This window comes from Panthera leo, chromosome D4 (assembly GCF_018350215.1).
Source record: "Panthera leo isolate Ple1 chromosome D4, P.leo_Ple1_pat1.1, whole genome shotgun sequence".
Taxonomy (NCBI): domain Eukaryota; kingdom Metazoa; phylum Chordata; class Mammalia; order Carnivora; family Felidae; genus Panthera; species Panthera leo.
In genome coordinates, this window is record NC_056691.1 from 12,442,988 (window position 1) to 12,462,868 (window position 19,881).

At 40.7% G+C, this 19,881-nt stretch overlaps 2 protein-coding genes across 6 annotated transcripts in view; both read left to right on the forward strand.

The window, feature by feature from the left end:
• Positions 1-19,881, forward strand: part of CD4H9orf135 (chromosome D4 C9orf135 homolog) — an 83,047-nt gene that overhangs the window by 23,550 nt on the left and 39,616 nt on the right. Inside the window, exons 2-5 of one of the 3 annotated variants that reach the window (XM_042912061.1) lie at positions 137-245; positions 13,286-13,404; positions 15,683-15,751; positions 16,259-16,336. In XM_042912061.1, the coding sequence (XP_042767995.1) occupies positions 137-245; positions 13,286-13,404; positions 15,683-15,751; positions 16,259-16,336 (375 nt within the window). Of the gene's footprint in view, positions 1-136; positions 246-13,270; positions 13,405-15,682; positions 15,752-16,258; positions 16,337-19,881 lie in introns of all 3 variants that reach the window. The other 2 variants (XM_042912064.1, XM_042912062.1) reach the window with 2 other exon arrangements.
• Positions 13,317-19,881, forward strand: part of MAMDC2 (MAM domain containing 2) — a 317,683-nt gene continuing 311,118 nt past the window's right edge. For 2 of the 3 annotated variants that reach the window (XM_042912057.1, XM_042912060.1), the window contains exons 1-4: positions 13,317-13,404; positions 14,452-14,573; positions 15,683-15,751; positions 16,291-16,336. The gene's annotated coding sequence lies outside the window, so the exon portion shown is untranslated. The remainder of the gene's footprint in view (positions 13,405-14,451; positions 14,574-15,682; positions 15,752-16,290; positions 16,337-19,881) is intronic. The other variant, XM_042912058.1, reaches the window with a different exon arrangement.

Below are 19,881 nucleotides of genomic sequence, written 5' to 3' on the forward strand. Positions count from 1 at the left end.
CCCACATCTAGTGAATTTGTAATTAAAGCAATATCATAAATATGGTAAATTTGCATTGGATCATTAAAAAATTCTTTTAAAGCAATACATGATAAATAAGATTTATCTCTTAACAGATTCTAATTTATTTTCTCAGGCACCATGACAGAGAAGCCTATCCCAAAGATTATGATATAGAAGGTCCCGAGGAAATAAAAAAACTGTGTAATTCAACATATTGGCGACTTGGAACCAATGAACCCCCAGTAAGTAATTGCTACTGATTTCTTCTATTTAAAATTTTTTTAAAAATGTTTATTTATTTATTTTGAGAGAGAGAGAGAGAGAGAGCACGAGCAGGGGAAGGGCAGAGACAGAGGGAGAGAGAATCCCAAGTAGTCTTTGTGCTGCCAGCACAGAACCCAATGTGGGGCTCCAACTCACAAACTGTGAGATCATGACCTGAGTCTAAGTCAAGAGTCTGACGCTTAACCGACTTAGCCACCCAGGTGCCCCTGATTTCCTTTAAGTGGAATCTTCTTCCAGGTGAAACATGGAAAAGTAAAGGTGCAAGCACTTTGTGCCACCCTCCTAAGCTATGTTGGTTACTTAGGCAGGTGACTTAGTCACTGTGTGCTTCAGTGACCTTACCTGTAAATGTGCACAGTTCATAAAGTTATTATTGGGAAAATTCAATGAGATAAAGCAAATAAAGTGCTTATCTCAGTACCTAGCATATAGTGAGCACTCAAGAAATTATTAGTGCTCTTATGATGCTGTTGCTGTAGCCACAGCATTTTGTTCAATGTCTCCTTTAACCTTCACAATAACCCTGTGCAGTAGGTATTATTGTTTCTATTTTATGGATGGGGAGAAACTCCTAGAAGTTAAGGGACTTACTCAAAGTCAAACGGCTGGGAGTGGCAGAGTGAGAGTTTGAATCCAGTTCTTTGATTTCAAGTCTTTTGTATTTGTCTTAAGGTGGTGGAGTTGTGACTTATTAAAACATGCTGGTATTATTCTCCTAACGTTTGTATGATCCAATTCCTAAAGGAATATTCACTGCAAAAGTACTTCCTATTTGAATTGTCGTGAGTGGCTTACTCCTTGGCTATTTTGGTGCCTGCCCAATCAGTGTAAGGCAGGAGCTCACCTCTCCAGAGACTCCCAAATTGTGTCCTACCATGTTAAGAGCTTTAGGACTGCCTAAAGACTCAATTCAGGCTTATAGGATGGCTTTGGGGCCTGAAGAGCTGGTAATTTGACTAGGACACATGTGACTGTGTTCAGAAGACTGGGTTTGCATCACATTCTGCCCCCAAAGTCAGGGCTAGCTTGAAATAAGGCGAGCCCAGTAAGATGAGTAATTCCATATTGGAAATGGAGCTAGAAGATTCTCAGTTCTCCAGGGTCATGGGAACGAATTAGCCTATCAGGGCCCATGCTTGTTACCTTCCTGCCTTTTATACTTGCAATGGACAGAGAATGATAAGGACAGCCTGAAAAATGGGGACTTACTACAAAGATGCAGGTATCTGGCTATGGAATCAAGGACAGTCACAGGAACAAAGACAGGTCTAAAGCAAGACATCCTCCCCCTCCCCTTTCACACACACACACACACACACACACACACACACACACACACACACAGACTGTCTCATTGGCATCCTTATTTTGTTTTGCTGCTCATTGCCTTCTTGCCCCTATAGCTCCAATCTCAAGGGCATTCTGATAGTTTCCTCAGTTCCCACATTGCCCTTCTACCTTGCACCAAGCTGCCTTTTGGTCACTAGCCAGTACATGGAGGGGTTCCCAAGTTTGATGCTCAACTCTGTCAATAGCCACTCTGCCCTGTTCCACCAGAGCCAGCTTTGCCTTGCTTTCTTGAGCACGGGGCTACATGGTCAGGACAAGAGCAAGTTGGGCAAAGCAGGCATTACCTGGCGTGCATTTAGCATCTTTGACTCTTTTTTTTTTTTTTTTTTTTGAGAGGGTGGGGTGGGGCATGAGCAGAGGAGGGGCAGAGAGAGAGAGGGAGACACAGAATCCGAAGCAGGCTCCAGGCTCTGAGCTGTCAGCACAGAGCCCGACACAGGGCTCGAACTCGTGAACTGCAAGACCGTGACCTGAGCCGAAGTCGGACGCTTAACCTACTGAGTCACCTAGGCGCCCCTAGCATGTTTGACTCTTAAAAACCATTTATTTTTGATTTCTCAATGAAAATGTTCTTGGCCTCTGGGTTGTGGGAGGATGTGAGATGAGGTGAACTATGAGATGTGGGAACCTCAAACATTCATTCTGTTCCATCTACACATCATAGCAATCAAGACTCAGGTTTACTAGAGGATGTATAAATTAGATAATAATTTATTTTGTTCATGGTCATTGAAACTGTGTGCTTCTTCTTCCAGGTTTATAGGTATATTGATAGGAATGAAAATAGATCAATGGGTCAACTATTTCTGATGCTATTCTCATATCTTAATAGTAAGGTACATTTTTGTGTATTTTTGTGTATAAAGCACTGGTTCATCCATCTTGTTTCTTGCTCTTCTCAACAAAGTTATAAAGTGGACAAGAAAGATATTATTATTCCAGTTCTAAACCTAGACTCCCTGATATTCAGTGATTCCCCCCAAGGTCCCAGGTGTAAAAAGGAGAGGGATACAGGCACAGAACCTTCGTATTTTCATATGTCGGGTGTGATGCTGGATATAGCAGGAGTATGGAGGAGTTCTTCCTCTTGCCACAGAGTTTTGATAGAGGCCTAAACACTAGGATACTCTCAATAGTTGGTGAAAACCACACATCCTAAAGCAGGATCCTAGACCATCTAGGCACCTGCTAAGATATTCTAAACCAGGTTAGTCCAGTATGAGTGATTATGTCCTTGAAGACTAGAGTCTAGAGTTCAGGAAGGATTTATTTAGTTGTGGGTTGCATGCCCTTTCTTCCTCAATTGAGAGGTTTTCCTTCCTCAGTTTTCAAGGGAATGAGACAGATTAATATTTGTGTCCTGGAATTTAGATGACTTGGGTTCCAGGTATATGACACACGTGAAACAGCAAGGCCCACCTGCTGCAGGATTCTACGTCTAAAGCACCCCCCAGTTGGAAAAGTGAGAAGTTTAAATCTAATACAGTTAGAAGTTTTGATTATGTCACCGGACTGGAAAATTTCATAACTAAAATGAGATCCTTCTTGAGATTGAGGGACCTAGAAGCGTTATGGGACTTGCTTAAAATTTCCATTAAGCGAAAGGAAAGAACTAGCCATCCATGGGGGCTGGAAGAGGCAGTATGATTAAAATGAAGTTGCTTCATGAATTGCATCCTACTGATGCAACAGGATCAATTCAATTCAACAGGATCAATTCAACAGGATCAATTCAGACTTTATCTCAGAGTCTGGACCAATCTTCAGGTTGGCCCTCTGAGTGGCCCACGTTGTATAAATGAGAAGACTGAGGTCAAGTGAAGCTAAATGACTTGTTCAAAGTCAAACAGCTATAAAGTTGTATTAAAATTTAAAATCTATTTTTCCCCTCTGATTACAGAATCTAAGATCTTAAATACTTCTCCAACTGCCTCTTGGAGCACTAAGTTGTTCCACCCCTAGCCCAGTGGTCTTTTTAACCCCCAACACTGCATCCTCCCTGCAGAAAATGAACCTGATTGGCTTTCGTCCTCTGACTTGGGCATTATGTACATCTCACTGCATATGTGTTGGGGCATCGGTTTCTTACATCTTATCTATAACCTCTATCCTGTTTGCTGAATTACGTCTACACACATGCCAGCTAGCCCTATTCCCATATGTCTCTTTTCCTAAATGTCTTCTTAGCAGTTTTGGATTTTTGCAGTATTGCTGCTGAGTGGTTGCTTTTTATGTCCACCAGCGTCTCTCTTCTGCTGCATGAAGTTCTCCTTGCCCATATATGCTGTAGCTGGGGCTATTGTGAGCATTGTTTGTTTGTACCGGGCTTTTAAATTAGCCTTTCTTTGGGGCGCCTGGGTGGCTCAGTCGGTTAAGCCGCCGACTTCGGCTCAGGTCATGATCTCGTGGTCCGTGAGTTCGAGCCCCGCGTCGGGTCGGGCTCTGTGCTGACAGCTCAGAGCCTGGAGCCTGTTTCAGATTCTGTGTCTCCCTCTCTCTCTGCCCCTCCCCTGTTCATGCTCTGTCTCTCTCTGTCTCAAAAATAAATAAACGTTAAAAAAAAATTTAAATTACCTTTCTTTGTGTCTACATTTTGGCTGAAACTCCAAAAGGCCACAAACAAAAACATAGTCCCATGTGCCAAAGTGAAATATTAGGCCACTTGAGTGGGGCCCCCAAAGATGGTGCCCTTAGGCCAGCACTCACATGAAGGATATAAGAGGATTGAAATCCAAGAAGCCAAAAGTAGAGTTTGAGAGAAGAAACAGGGTTTTGGAAAAGGTGTACTGTGAGTCTCATCTGCCTGTGAAGTTACAGATACGAGGTTCGGGTGATCTGTCTGAAACAGCAGAGCAGAAAGAGAGGAACTAGCTACCTGTACATTATTGGTGGGACAAAGATAAATGAGTACTCAGGCCCAGAGGTGGCTTTTGGGGATCAGATGTGGGCCATGTAGAAGAGAAAGATGACAGGGAGTCATCTCAGAACCTGCCCAAGAGCTCCTCATGCAGGGATTTAAGGGACATTGCCTGGGTTCCCAGGGGCTGAGGAAGGACAGTTAAGTCCAGACAGTGGCAGCCTGTGTCATGGAACATAACCACTGAATATTTCCAGAAGGGATCTTAATATCCAACAGAATATCTCAAGGAGGTCTGTTTCGAACATCAATCAATGCTGGAGAGGGTCAGACTTCAGACATGCCCAGAGGAAAATGAAACAAGATGATACTTCCATTTTTCTTGCATTTACCTCTCTCTTCCTCATATTCCCACTCACTCATCTTAAACCCTCCAGAAGCCAGAGGGAGTTGAGGAGTAGGAAAGAAGTTTAAGGGGGACAATTGAGAAGAAGCTAAATGTGCCCCCTTTTCCTACTGAGTTATGCCAAGCTAAAGCTGACCCAAGGTACAGGAATTTTAAATGAAACTTTCATTTTAAATGGAGTTTTGGCCAGTACTTGGGACTGGGTATTTTACTTACCTCAATTAGATTCCTCCTGGGACAGAAGGAGCCAGAAGATGTTTATATTAGCTGAGAGTGACCATAAAGTGGTGGCAACTGTTCTATATTTCATCAAGGAGCATAAGAAAGAATCCACCTCTCCAAAGGACTATGGATGAGCAGTGAGGGAGGAAGAATAGATTTGTTTATTGATTGTACCTACTTACAAGTCCCACCTACTCAGTGAACTAGTTGTCCATTTGTGTATAAAAGAGCAGGCCACATCACCCCTCTCTATCCCCTTCCCTTCTTTTAGTTTTCTTCGTGGAATTTAAATTACTTGACTAGAACACATGCTCCATAAGAGAAAAGACTGGTCTGTTTTGTTCTCTGCTGTATCTCCAGTTCCTAGAATGGTGCCTCGTGTAGAGTGGGTGCTTAATAAACATCTGTGGAAGGAAGGAATGAAGGAAGAAAAGAAGGAAAAAGGCAAAAGAAGAAGAAGGAGGAGGAGGAAGAGGAGGAGGAAGGCAAGAAGGAATGAAGGGAAGAAAAAAGGGAAGGAGGGAGGGAGGGAGGAACGAAGATATTCTACAAATATGTATTAAGGCCCTATTATTTTGCTAAGTGCTGGGGTAAGAAACATAATTCGGAACAAGGTCACTGTACATCGGGAATTCACAGGCTTGTGAGACGATGCAGGTTTACAACCACAGTGGCTAAGTGTACGACGGATGCTATGATAGGGAGAAGATCAGGATGTTGACAGGGACACCTGAACTGAAATGGGCTGAGGGGAGGATCATGGATGGCTTCCTAGTGGAGGAGGCCACAGTGAAGCTCTTGAACTGAATCTAAAGAACCATTTGTTGGTGAAATCTGGAAACATGCCAGTCAGGTTTCAGTGGTGGCATAATCAAATTCCTACCGTGGTGGTCCTTCAGGCTTGGGGAGACTCAGTGGGGCCATGGGGCTGCAGATTCACAGGGGAGCAGTCATTTAAGCCACTGGAGTTTCTCTGATTATTTTACTCATCTAAGAAATTATGGGAAATTGTATTTTAAACTGTAGTGTTTTGTCTTGGTATTTTATTTAAACTTTATTCAGGTGCTGCTTAGCTGTACCAGAGTGAGTCCCATGTAAACTAAAATGCTCAGGAGTCCTTCTATCATTGCTTCTTCACTTGCAAAGCCCCTCACCTAAGGATTCTCACACCACTTCTAAAGGCTGTGTCACAATCAGTATGTAAGACTGCTTCCGAGGAAGTAAACTCAGAAGAATTAAGTACAACGTACATTTGATGCTGTGTCATAGAGCTGAGAACTTATCAGACATAAAAGAACAAGAAAAACCATGAGTGATTTTACTAAACAGATTTTCTTATACAGCTAATGGATCAATGCCAAGGCATTTTTGGAACTAAAAGGACAACATGGATGAGCAAATTAGGCTAATATTACTATTAATAGCATTACAGTCATTTTGGACTTTAAAATGGAAAATAAGTGAATAGTACAAAAGTGTGCTATCATTCATTTTATGAAGTGATAGAGAACAGCCAAGTAGGTCTCAAATATGAACTGTTTTAGTGGATGGAAGTATGACATTTAAAAACTGATGACCTAAAAGGGATATAAAGGCATATAATTCTACCAGATCTGAGAAAATCAATTATAATTTACTTAATTGGTTCAGGTATTTTTTTTCTTGCTTGACATAGTAGAATAGTGTTTTGGCCTCTATAGTCTTACAGATGTTTCTTGCACTCAGCTCTAAGTACCTGAAAGAGGCATATGGATCAAATTTTTGTAAATGGAATAATTTTAAATACCATTGGAGGAGAACCACTTAAACCAGGAAAAAGGAAGATGTTTGGGGATAGCGGGCTGTGGAGTGAGGGCGTCCTCCTGCTTCATGTTTCCATAATCTTTGGGCTTAGAGCTGATGCCACCAGTTCCAGCGTCCTCTCGAGGGTCTACTCTGGAGTGTCTTTTCCAATATCAGCACATGATATTGTGGGCCTATTTATTCTAGCATATATCTTCTCCGCCATTTCTAGGGATTTGGGACAAAATGAACATAGGCGTCTGCCATTTTGATCCATCACTCTCCTGCACGATTCTTTTTCAGTATCAACAATCATGCCTAATTTAACTTTTAGAGAAACTAGATTTTACTTTTTCAGTATATTAGTTTGCTTAAGCACATGCCACTGTTATGTTGAACAAATGGGACTCAAAAAATGCAATCACAACCCCCCCCCACACACACACATATTCTTTGTCCCCACTGTCTATTCACCCTACTTTGTGGAGTTACTTCTTTCTGGTGTCCCAGGATAAAATGTTGTACATATTTTATAATTTTTGTGCTCACTCTCAGATAATAGAAAGTCTATTGGTCACATTTCAGTAATTAAAGTATCTCATCAAAATGATAAATTTCATTGAAGGCAAAAGATTTTCTCCTCCTCCAGTTAGAGTGTGCTCCAGGCCAGGGAAGTCCATAGAGGGAAGTGTGTCCACATGGGGAGGTTTGGCTGATTTTCTATTTCTTCACTTGCTCTGTTTTTTCCTTCCCTCAGACAACAACTAAAATGCCCTCTTGTGATTATTCTACTAATATTAATTACTTAACTGAGACTGTTTTTGTTAAAAGAAACAGTTTTGTTATCTGACAGTGATCATAAGAAAAGATTGAACAAGTAGTGGAAAAAAAGAGTGAAATCATTTTTCTGATTGTACCCCATGAGTCCCAGTTGTTCAAAATAATGATGGGAAGGGGGCCTCTCTGCTTCTCTCGAGATCCTTTAAATAATCTGTATGTGGAGCTGCTGAGTTCTCCTAGACATGAAAACAGAGCCAGAATTTACAAGAGCAAAACTACTGCTGAGAAATAAGAATCATCCTTTTTTTTAAGATAAAGACTTTTTAAAAGTTAATTTATTAATTTTCGAGAGAGGGAGAGTGCACACGAGTGGGGCAGAGAGAGAGGGAGACAGAGAATCCCAAGCATCCTCTTCTGAGCCACCCAGGTACCCGTAAAGATAAAGACTTTTAACAAAGTCTCAATATTATTTGTTGATGATAATGATTTTTTGGCAATAGTACAAGAAAGCTACAGTTGACAGGGGAAGTGCTGTTTTACAGGGTAAAACTAAACTCTTCAGTTATGACTGAAGATCTGTGATAATAGATGCCAACTTAAATATTCCAGAGTGAGGTGCCAAATCTGTCACATAGAACATGCGAAGCATTTGGGGGCAATAACTGGTTTTGAGCCTCTTGGTCCCTTATCCACCTTGAAGATTAAAAAAAGAAAGAAAGAAAAGGCTGAAATTAAAGAGACCTGGCTGAGAGTATTTGGAATTTGGAGAGAATTTCTGTGCTGAGTTCGACCCCTCCTATCCCCATGGGATAAGCTACTTCATTCTGGGCAGGGAATTTGATTAAGTATTACCCTGAAGCTGGGAAACTTGGTTGACTGAGGTCTGACTTATTCCCAAAGCAGCCTGTGACATCAGAGAGGGAACTTGACTTGAAAAGTATCTGCAGGGGCACCTGGGTGTTTGTTGGTTAAGTGTCTGACTTTGGCTCAGGTCGTGATCTCACGGTTCACGAGTTCGAGACCTGCGTCAGGCTTTGTGTTGACAGCTCAAAGCCTGGAGCCTGCTTCTGATTCTGTGTCTCCCTCTTTCTCTGCCCCTCCCCTGATCATGCTCTGTCTCTCTCTCAAAAATAAATAAACATTTAAAAATTTTTTATAAAAAAGGAAAATATCTGCATTTCCTTCAGTATGAGTCAGAGGAGTCTGCTTTCTGGGGACCCGATAAGCAACATAAGAAAGAAATGTCAATTAGTGATCATCTAAAATGAATCTTCCCAAGAGAGATTCTTCTGTAAGTAAGTCATCCACAGCAGAAAGAGTCTGTTTACCCTCAAATGTGGAACTTGAGGGGCAGTCATAAATGACTTTCTCTTTCCCTGTACCCAGTTACCCAGGTTACATGTCTACTGGGATTTCTTAAGTGCTGTACATACAGGAAGAGTTCATCTTAGAAGATTACAAGTTGGGACTTCAAGAAAAATTGATAGGAAAATGGGGAATAAGAATAACGTTATGAAGCAAACTTCCTATACACACATTAGATATTTTTTAGATTATCATTTGACTCAAGCTAGATTTTATTATGCAAATTTAATGGAAATTTTAGTGATTATCCTGTGAGTTTGTGCTCTGTTAACTTAGCTATCTCACACACCAAATTGCCAATCTCCAGTTTGTGATATATATATGTATATAGAGAGCCCAAAAGACTTTTAAACATATGGTAGTGCTTTTATAAATTATGCACCCTTATGTCAGGTTATGAACATTTCTAGGCCAAAGTGATTTTTCACATTAAAATGGTGTAGGATCGGGTTTGCCCACATGCAACAGAAACCACAGATCAACAGTGGCTGTTCACATAAGGTTTTATTCTTTCCCGTAAAGAGTCTGGAGGATAGCAGGTCAGGACTGGCGTGGAAGTCGTGCAGATTGTCAGAGACCTCTTCCTTCCAGCTTTCTACTCTGCCATCCTTTGTGCAGAGTCCAACATGGTGGCCAGAAGCCTGTCATTATGTCCACATTTCAGACAGCAGGAAGAGAAAAACAGAAGCAGGACCTTTCCTGGAGGTTGTAGAAATTACTTCCATTTATGTCTCGTTGTTCAGAACCAGTCACTAGTTCTATTTACGTATAAAGGAGACTAGAAGTTTACGTGTTACGTTGAGCACCAGGTGTCGTATGGATGTGTTAAATCACTATATTGTACACCTGAAGCTAATATGACACTGTAAGTTAGCTAACTGGAATTTAAATTAAAACTTTAAAAACTTTTTTTTTTTAAATAAAGGACACTAGAAAATGTAGTTTGAAACACCATATGCCCACCTAAAATTTTGATGTTCTATTACTGATGAAATTGGGGGACAACATTTGCCCCTGATACAGGAAACAAAGGTTCGGACTGGGCTCTGGAGGCAGATGGCTTCTCTTGGACCTTTGGCTCCACCACTTACTAGGTTGTAACTTTGATCAAGAGTCTAAAACTTTTCGTGTCTTTATTTTTTCCAGTGTAAAGTGGGGATATTAGAGTTTTCATGAACACTTAACGTGAAGACATTTAGAATAGCGTCTGACATGTGCTGTTGTTATTACCATTATCCCCAGGCTTTACTGCAACTCACTAAGCTACAGTCAGTAGAGACTCTGGAGTTAGTTTACTATTCTAGCCTGGAATTTCATAGATATGGATTGATCAATGAATGAGTCAGATTGCATGTTTTGAATTGTGTAACTTCTACCTTCTCACTGGTTTACGTAGGTGTTACTTAATCTGTTTCAGCCTCAGTTTTCCCTTCCCTAAAATGAAGAAAAACTATGCCAAGTGTTCTTCTTTTCTCCCTTCAGATCTACTTTCCACCCTTCTCAACCTTGCTGTGTGCCCAGAAGCTGACCTTTATGGATGGCTTTGATGAGCTTCCTTGTCCTCTGGCTTTCTGTTCAGATTAGCCTGTGGAAGACACTCACAGATGATCAGAGGTGGTGGGCGAGTTAGCTTGGACCTTTATTCTGTGATTTTCTCCCTGCAGGACCATGGTTTGGCAGTGGCTGTGTGCTATAGACTGAATGTTTATGTGCCCTCAAAACTCAAATGTTGAAATCCTAATGCCCAGGGTGATGAAATTAGGAGGTAGGTCCTTGGGAGGTGATCAGGTCATGAGGATGGAATCAGAAATGGGATTAGTGCCCTAATAAAAGAGACCCCAGAGAGTTCCTTCCCTCCTTCTGCCGTGTGAGGGTACGGTGAAAAGATGGCTGTCCATCAACCAGGAAGTAGGCTCTCACCAGACACTGCTGGTGCCTTGATCTTGGAGTTCCCAGCCTCCAGAACTGTGAGAAATAAATTTCTGTTGTTTATAAGTCACTCAGTTTATGGCATTTATAAGGGCAATCCAAATGGACTAAGATACGTATGTCTGTTCTGAAACCCACAAGTACCAAGTGACCTTCTCTTTACAGCTATAGGCCTTACTAGTTTCCAGTAACTGCTCTACCCTATGGCTCTCCACAATTGCTACCCTCAGGGTGCTTCAACATTTTCTGAATGCTGGCCACACTTTTATAAACTGATCTTCCATTAAACTCTAGTCAGTTACCCATTTGATTGTTCTTTTCTTTCTGTGACTATGATTGATACACAAGACTCATAGGATTGCTTTCAGTATTTAATGAAATCATGCCTATGAAGTGCTTAATACTCAGTCAATAAACTTAAATCCACTAATGCTATCATCTGTTTTTCTTTTAACTCCTCATTATTTCATGTTTGCAAATATCTTCATTTCATATAATTTTCAAAGGTGTTGATTGATTGAAAATGTTGAAATATTTTACTGCTGAATATGACCAGAGCATTATCTAAGGTTAATTTTTGGGCCAACCTTACTCATTAAAACAAAATTGTGCATAGTAATTTTTTTCCCAAAGTAAATGTCTTATTTTTTTGTTAAAGTATATAATATGAAGCTCAATAATACAGTGTCTTTTACCATGGACTTGTGAACCTGGGAATCTATGAGGAAGAGTAGTTGAGCAAAGGGTATAAGGAGTCAGAGCTGAGAAATTGGGCTGGGTGGCTGGTGATTCAGGAGGTTGAGGCCTTAGAGAACATTGGTCAGAGAAGCCAAGGATCTATAGAGCTTTGGAGTAGACCAGGGAACCAGGACCAGAGACTATAAAACTGCTTTGAGTAGGGTAGGCTCCCAGTTACAGCAGGACCTTATTCTACTGACCCAAAGTGGGCCATGGGTATTTGACTATAGCTAAGATACTCTTGCAGTTGAAGTCTCCAAATATCTAAACAGAGATTTTTCTCTCTCTTTAAAAAAAAAAAAAAAAAAAAAAAATATATATATATATATATATATATATATATATATATATATGGATGTGTGTGTATATATATATATATATATGTGTATATATACATTATATATATGGGATTAATGTGATCTAGGACTTCATTGGATGTCTTAGGGAGGTTAGTCTTCAGGTTTGGGGAAAGTAATGGGTTCTCTTGGTTGTGGTGAGTTCTGCTTCTCTGCTCTGCTGTGAACCTCCACATTCATGATCTTCTAGAGTTTGGAATGGAAAAAATATTGAATACTCAATGCCAATTTTTGTTCGTAAGATCCCCTAGATGTTACCCCTGATGCTTCTTCAATTGGTTTGAGGACATCTTACAATTTGCAGGTTTTTCTCATAGGAGTAATTGCTTGATAGCTTGTTGAGTCATCCTTGATAGAGAATGGATGATGATGGTGCTGCTGCTGCTGGTGCTCATTGCTGGTGCTGGTATCTGAAGTCCCATGTGATTTACAAAGCAATTGCCACAAACATTTTCTTACTTAGAGAAATTAACATATATGATCCTTGAGAAGAAAGGAGAAAGCAGTATTTAGTTGAAGGCATTTCGTAGAAACAACCAATTTGATTTTTTTATTTTCCAGTAACATAGTAAGGAATTGGCATTTTCACATATTTACAATGAAATCGTTGACTGCTAAGAGGTATTTGCTTAAGTTTTTTTATTTTTAAGAGAGAGAGACAGAGACAGAGACAGAGTGTGCACAAGTGGGGAAGGGGTAGAGAGAGGGCGAGAGAGAGAGAATCCCAAGCAGACTCCAGACTCTGAGCTGTCTGTGCAGAGCCTGGCGTGGGGCTCAAATCCACAAACTGTGAGATCATGACCTGAGCTGAAGCTGGACACTTAACCAACTAAGCCATCCAGGCGCCCAAAGATATTACTTATTTTTTAATGTCAACAGCGTCAACAATTACAATCAATATATACTTTGGGGCACCTGGGTGGCTCAGTCAGTTAAGCATCTGACTCTTCATTTCAACTCAGGTCATGATCCCAGAGTTGTTGGGTCAAGCCCCAAGTGGGGCTCCTCACTGAGTATGGAGCCTGCTTGAGATTCTCTCTCTCCCCCTTTCCTTGTACCCCTCCTCCTGCTCACACACACGCGCACTCCCTTTCTGTCTCTCTCTCTCTCTTAAAAAAAAAATCAGTAATGTGCTTCAACAAAAATATTTTAGTAACTGACCATTTTTGGCAATGTATTTACTTTTCTCATATGTAGCTTCTATTTTTCCAGATTTGGATATCAGAAACACATGAACAAATGGCACAAGTTTATTTAAACAGAGAATTGGCTACAATAAAGAGAAAGGCTTTACTGAATGAAGAAACAATGAGCTCTGGGATTATTGAAAGGTATTCTTAATACTTTCCTTCACTTACAGAACATATATGTGCAGGAAAGGGTCTGGATGAGCAGTGAGGAGGTGCAGTGGCCCTGGCTACCCATTACAGGAACACATCAAGCACAGTGAACACATCTCAATCTCCTGTGCTTTCCGTTCATGCTGTTCCCCCTGTCTAGAATTCCCTTTCCTTCAAGTGTTTGCCAATCAGCATTACCCATTCTGGGTCCTCTTTACACATTTTTTTTTTCTGGTCAGTGTCCTGACTATTTAGGTTTGAACACCAGCTCCACCATTTACTTGTGAAAGTAAACAGTATCTATAATCATCAGTTTTTCAACCTGTAAAATGGGAATTAAAATCAGTATCTACTTCATAAGGTTGTTGGGAAGTTTAGGTGTAAAGAAGTATGAAATGTTCATAGAAATATTGCCTGACAAGCAGTAAAAATTAGGTGAGCTGTCGATCAGGATTAATTGCTCTTATATTCTTGCCCTCTGAGCATTTTGTTAATGCTCTACATAACAGTTGGACTTACATTCTACTTATTTATATGTATGTGTGTTTCCCTTGAAATCGTTCCTTGAAAGTAGGAACTATTTCTTTTTTTAAAATTTTTTTAACGTTTATTTATTTTTGAGAGAGACAGAGTGTGAGCAGGGGAGGGGCAGAGAGAGAAGGAGAGAGAGGGAAAGAATCCCAAGCAGGGGTGCTGCCAGCACAGAGCCTGATGTGGGGCTCGAACTCACAAACTGTGAGATTATGACTTGAGCTGAAGTCAGGAGTTGGACACTTAACCAACTGGGCCACCCAGGCACCCCATAGAACTGTTTCTTATCTATTCATATCTGTAGTCCTGAAACTTGGTATAGTGCCTTTCCATGGAAAACTCTATCCATAGACTTTGTCTTATCTTGTAACTATTGGAAAATGCAGTGAAACAATGACAAAATGCTGAATTTTTAATTTACTTGTTGGGACATTTTATTTTGCAAAGTGCATGAAAGGTGCAGACATGAAAATCTTTTAAAAATCTATCATAAAAATTCCTCCCCAGCTATACCACCCATGCATTTGTAATAATTTTCTTCAGGGTTATACAAGTTATAATTGAAAGGAGGATTCAGAAACTGACCAGTCCCATTAATAACTGGAGCTCCTGATAGAGTATTTTCTCAGGTAAAAATTTTGTCTACTGCCCCCATCACCGTGTCCCTTGCTCACAAAATCAATAGCTGAAGCAGGTACTGGAGCAAGTTGCACTGTGTGCCCACCTCCAGCCAGCTGGTAATCCTGTTCATCCAGGAGCTTCTGTTGACCTAACTATCCTTTCCCTACATTTAACAAGTATATCCCAAATTATAGGTTCTATCAATTTTATTACTATAATTAATACAAAACCACAAGCCTTATCTCAATACCAAGCACCCTTATTTGCTTGATCAGGCCTACTTACAGCCATACTTTTACTACTATCACTCTCCATTTTTTTTAATTTCAATACGTTTTATTTAACGTAACACGTACCAAATATTATCATTTCAGCATGTAATCAATACACACATTATTTTTTTTAATATATGAAATTTATTGTCAAATTGGTTTCCATACAACACCCAGTGCTCATCCCAAAACATGCCCTCTTCAATGCCCTCACCTACCCTTCCCTCCCTCCCTCTCCCCCATCAACCCTCAGTTTGTTCTCAGTTTTTAAGAGTCTCTGATGCTTTGGCTCTCTCCCAATCTAACCTCATTTTTTTTCCTTTCCCTCCCCCATGGGTTTCTGTTAAGTTTCTCAGGATCCACATAAGAGTGAAAACATATGGTATCTGTCTTTCTCTGTATGGCTTATTTCACTTAGCATCACACTCTCCAGTTCCATCCATGTTGCTACAAAGGGCCATATTTCATTCTTTCTCATTGCCACGTAGTACTCCATTGTGTGTATAAACCACAATTTCTTTATCCATTCATCAGTTGATGGACATTTAGGCTTTTTCCACAATTTGGCTATTGTTGTATCACTCTCCATTTTAGCAGCTTGAATAACTAGATTATTAGCCAACTGCAATCAAAATACTACTTTCTTTGTATGGAACTGTGGGATCACTATATTGACTCCTGACTCTAACGTGACACTGTATGTTAACTACACTAGAATTAAAATAAAAAATAAAAAGGATTTAAAAAATCCAGCCCCAAATAAGTTTTGTATAACTCTGAAAGTTTATAAAAGTTTATAAATGTCAGTCTGACATATTCTCTAAAAATTATTGTTTTGTTTCCAGGGACACTGGATTGCCTGCTACTGGCTTTGGAGCTCTCTTTACTAGACACCCACCAGATCATCGCAAAATGTTAGTAGTCCCTAAACCTGCTGCAGATTGCACAAAATACTTCTTAATTAATCAGGAGGTTTGTTTGCGGAGGTGAGGGGATGAGGAGTCTACATAGTCAACAAAATACCCTTTACATAGCATTTCACAGACTCCTTTAACAAAAGTATTGTTTTCCCATCAATATGCAAGCACTAGTAATAATAATAATATAGTCAATCCTCATTATTTGCAGATTCTGTGTTTGCAAATTCTCCTACTTGCTATAATTTATTCGTAACCCCCAAATCAATCAATGCTCAGGGTGCTGTTGCAGTCATTCACGGATCTGCACAGAAAGGCAAAAAAAAATTGAGCCAACCAGTGTGCACGTTCCCAGCTGACCTGGAGGAAAGTAGAACTGTATCTTCCCATTTTGGCTCTTGTACTGTACCCGAGTGTCCTTCTCGCAGTCTTTTACTGCAGTTACTTTTGCCTTTTTGCGTGTGCCTTTTGTTGGTGATTTTGCTATTTGAAATGGCTTGCAAGTGCAATGTTAAAGTGCTGTCTTGTGTTCCAAGCACAAGAGGACTGTGATGTGACTTATGGAGAAAACATGTGCATTAGGTAAGTTTCCTTCAGGCATGAGTTATGGTGCTGTTGGCCATGTTCAATGTTAATGAATTAACAGTGCATATTAAATAAAGTGACTTTAAATAGAAACACAGATAAAACCAGGACATGTACTAATTGGGTGATGAAAATATTGTGGCCAGAGGCTCTCAGGAACCTAACCCTGTGTTTCCCCTAGAGCAACAGTTCAGGGTTTGCTAATTCAGTGTTTGCGGTGACTTTATAGAACATTACTATGAGTTATGAGCTTGGACTATAGAGCAAGAGACTGCTAATTTTTACTGATAAAAGAAATATATTTATTTTGGGGAGGCATGACTTGTTACTACAGAAAATGAATTTATCTTCCACTCATCTTTGTAAACAAGACAAACTTTCATAATTTCTGTAATGACGTATAGATAAGTGATACGGAAATATAGGTACTTACAAGCTCTATAAAATTCTAAGTATTGAATTGTGCGCTGTGTGGACATGGGGACATGTCATCATTACCAGCAATTTAGATGTTTTTGCTTCCTGTGACAACTGTCTGGCATTAGAACTAAGCTACTTTGCAGTCTGTCTGGGCTTGAGGTGGGAAATGTCCTAAATGACAATGCCCCACACCCCATTTCACAGTCACTTGAAATTCTGGCCAGGTGTTCTACCATGCAGGTTCTAACCTTGATTGCTGCAGTGGGGCTGGCCTGGCCTGTGTCTCCCACAGGCTGCTGTAGCATATCTAAGTGAGCTGGAAGGCCCACAGGGAGTATTTCCAAATGATCCCTGAGGAGGGTGGACTTCTGGCTTCCATGACGATGATGAGCTAAAAAAAAAATCCCACTGGCTCCCTTCCTTGCACTGAAATCTGGAAATTCTAGCAACAACATGGAAAGGCAGAATGAATCCAGAGGCAGACTTTGACAACTGTATCAAAACGTTGAGAAACTCTAAAGAAAATGATGGGTTAGAGGAAGAGAGGGCTGGGAGATGGAGTAGGGGAGGAGGAGAAGAGAGAAGGCAAAGGCTGAAGTCTCTAGATGGAGTCTTGAGCCAGACCAGGATGCAAGCAGTGTTCTCGGTGGGCCAGGCTTATGCAGGAGCTCAAAGAGTCTTGTCTATTGTGTTTGCAAACCTGGAGTATAAGCTCAAAGTTGGATTTTTCTGCACTGGCTTTGTCTACTATTTTTAGTCCAGGACAGAAAAGGAGACACCAGGGCTCTACATACTAGATGATTTGATACCAACAATCTACCTCCCTGAAATCACTCTGATCTCAGCATTGAAATCTGTAATTCCAGCCACAGATGGCCAGTAGACCCCTGAGTTGTCTCCTCCAACTCCAGTTCGAGAAAGCAGTCATGGATATGGAGGAACGAGGCAGTGCATGTAAAGGAGGAAGAAATGCCAGGGAGAAAAAGCACCGTTAAGCCCAGAGAGCGGTAGCAGTGGTGCTCAACCCACATCACCCTCACTCACAGTGAAGACACGAGCTAGGCCTCCCTTTTCAATGGGCCACCTTTGTGGTCATCAAAGCAGAGGCATCTGGTAGTCTCAGGAATAATACAGACAAAGTTCTAGTTAAAAAATATCATGACACATCTAAAGAATAAAAAGCATCATGAAGAATGACAAGACATAGGTGACTTATACCAGAGGAAGCAGACCTGGTGGAACAAATGGAACGGGAATTTAAAGCTTTATTACTTGGGGAAATAAACAGTTGCAAACATAAGACAAAATAATAAAAATCAATTTGACGTTAACTTTCCAACAGCAACACTGGATGCAAACCCATAACATTGAAATGTTGAAGGAAAAGAATTTTGAAACTAGAACTATTTATTTTTTTTATTTTTCATTTTTTTTAATGTTTATTTATTTTTGAGACAGAGAGAGACAGAGCATGAACGGGGGAGGGGCAGAGAGAGAGGGAGACACAGAAGTGGAAACAGGCTCCAGGCTCTGAGCCATCTGCCCAGAGCCTGACGCGGGGCTCGAACTCACAGACCACGAGATCGTGACCTGAGCCGAAGTCGGACGCTTAACCGACTGAGCCACCCAGGCACCCCGAACCTAGAACTATTTAAATGGGAGGGTCAGACAAAGATATCTTCAGACACAAGGACTGGTTGCAGACTTACCATCCTGCCATGAGTAACTATAGAACCGGGCAAAATATAGTAGGCAACTGTCATCAAGTGTTGGGTAGCAACTGTGTGTCTCTGTGCTCCTTGAGATGGGGGTGAGGGCGTCTCATTCTCCCTGACTTACTCTCTGAGGACATGTCTTCCAGCTGCGATGCAGGCAGGTGAGCCCAACTGCAGAGCAATATTCCTGTTGAGTTAGGAAGCAGGAATAGGATTTTAGAGCTTCTGAATGTGACTCAAATTTGTAGGACCAGGGTGTCAGAGAGAAGGAAGTTGTGTGTGGAGGTGGGAACAGGAGTCCACATCGGGTTCCCTTGGGTCTCAGTCAAGTATGCGGCCCTGCACGCACTATGGAAATAATAGACACCCCTGGTGTTAAAAAATCAAATAGAACTGTCTGTAGTGTATTCTGAAATTTTACAGTGATGCTTCATCCTACCTGGTAATCTCATGCAGCGGGTTCCACCGCTACATCACCTGCCTTCAAATCTTGGCCCTGCCCACTTACTAGCTGTGTGATCTTGGGCAAGTTGCTTAGCTATTTCAGTTTCTTCATTTGTAAAATGAGGATGATAATTATAAAGGTGTCCATGTTCTAGGGTTGCAGTGATGATTAAACAAGTTAATATACATAAGATAATTAGAAAAGTAATTGATGTGTATGTGGTAAGTGCTGTGCAAGTCTGCTGGGCTAGACACTCAGCAACCTGAGTCTAGAAACTCTATCAATTCAGGGAAATGTTCTTAATTTATTTCATTGATGATTTATGCCTTCCATTTTCTCTGTTCTTTCTTTTTGGAAATCCTTTATTTGGGTGTTGAATTGCTTGGCCTGGTCCTCTACTTTTCTTGTCTTTCTGTTTTATTTTTTTCTTTACTATCTTCTCTCTGTTTCTTCGACCCTACTATTGAGTTGTTTTTTGTTTGTTTGTTTAAATCCTTCTGTTTTTATTGGATCCTTTTTTTTTATTTCATGACTATAATATCTTATCTATCTGGGGATGTTAATGATATAGTTTGTTTTTCTTAAATTTTCTTCTCCATGCATAGTCTCTATTTCATGTAAAATGCTTTTTTTGTTTCTGTTTGGGTTTTGTTTGTATGGTATCTATCTATGCTGGAGGCTTTCTTGAGGGGTCTGGTAATCAATCCTTGCTTTTCTGCTCATGATTAAGAGCCTGTGAGTGAAACTTACTGTCTTGGAGTTTTACTGGAAGGATCTAGGTGGGTCTTCCCTCCCCCCCACCCCCCAGAAGCCCTGGTGTCAGTATTTTAGTCTTTCCTCTTGGGCTGGTCAGATTCCCAGAGAAATCTCCCTTATTTGACCCTCTGAAGGGTGAAGGGTTGGCACCTGTGTTCTTGGAGTGAGCAGAGCGTTTTGCTGGGACATCAATATTAATCCTTCAT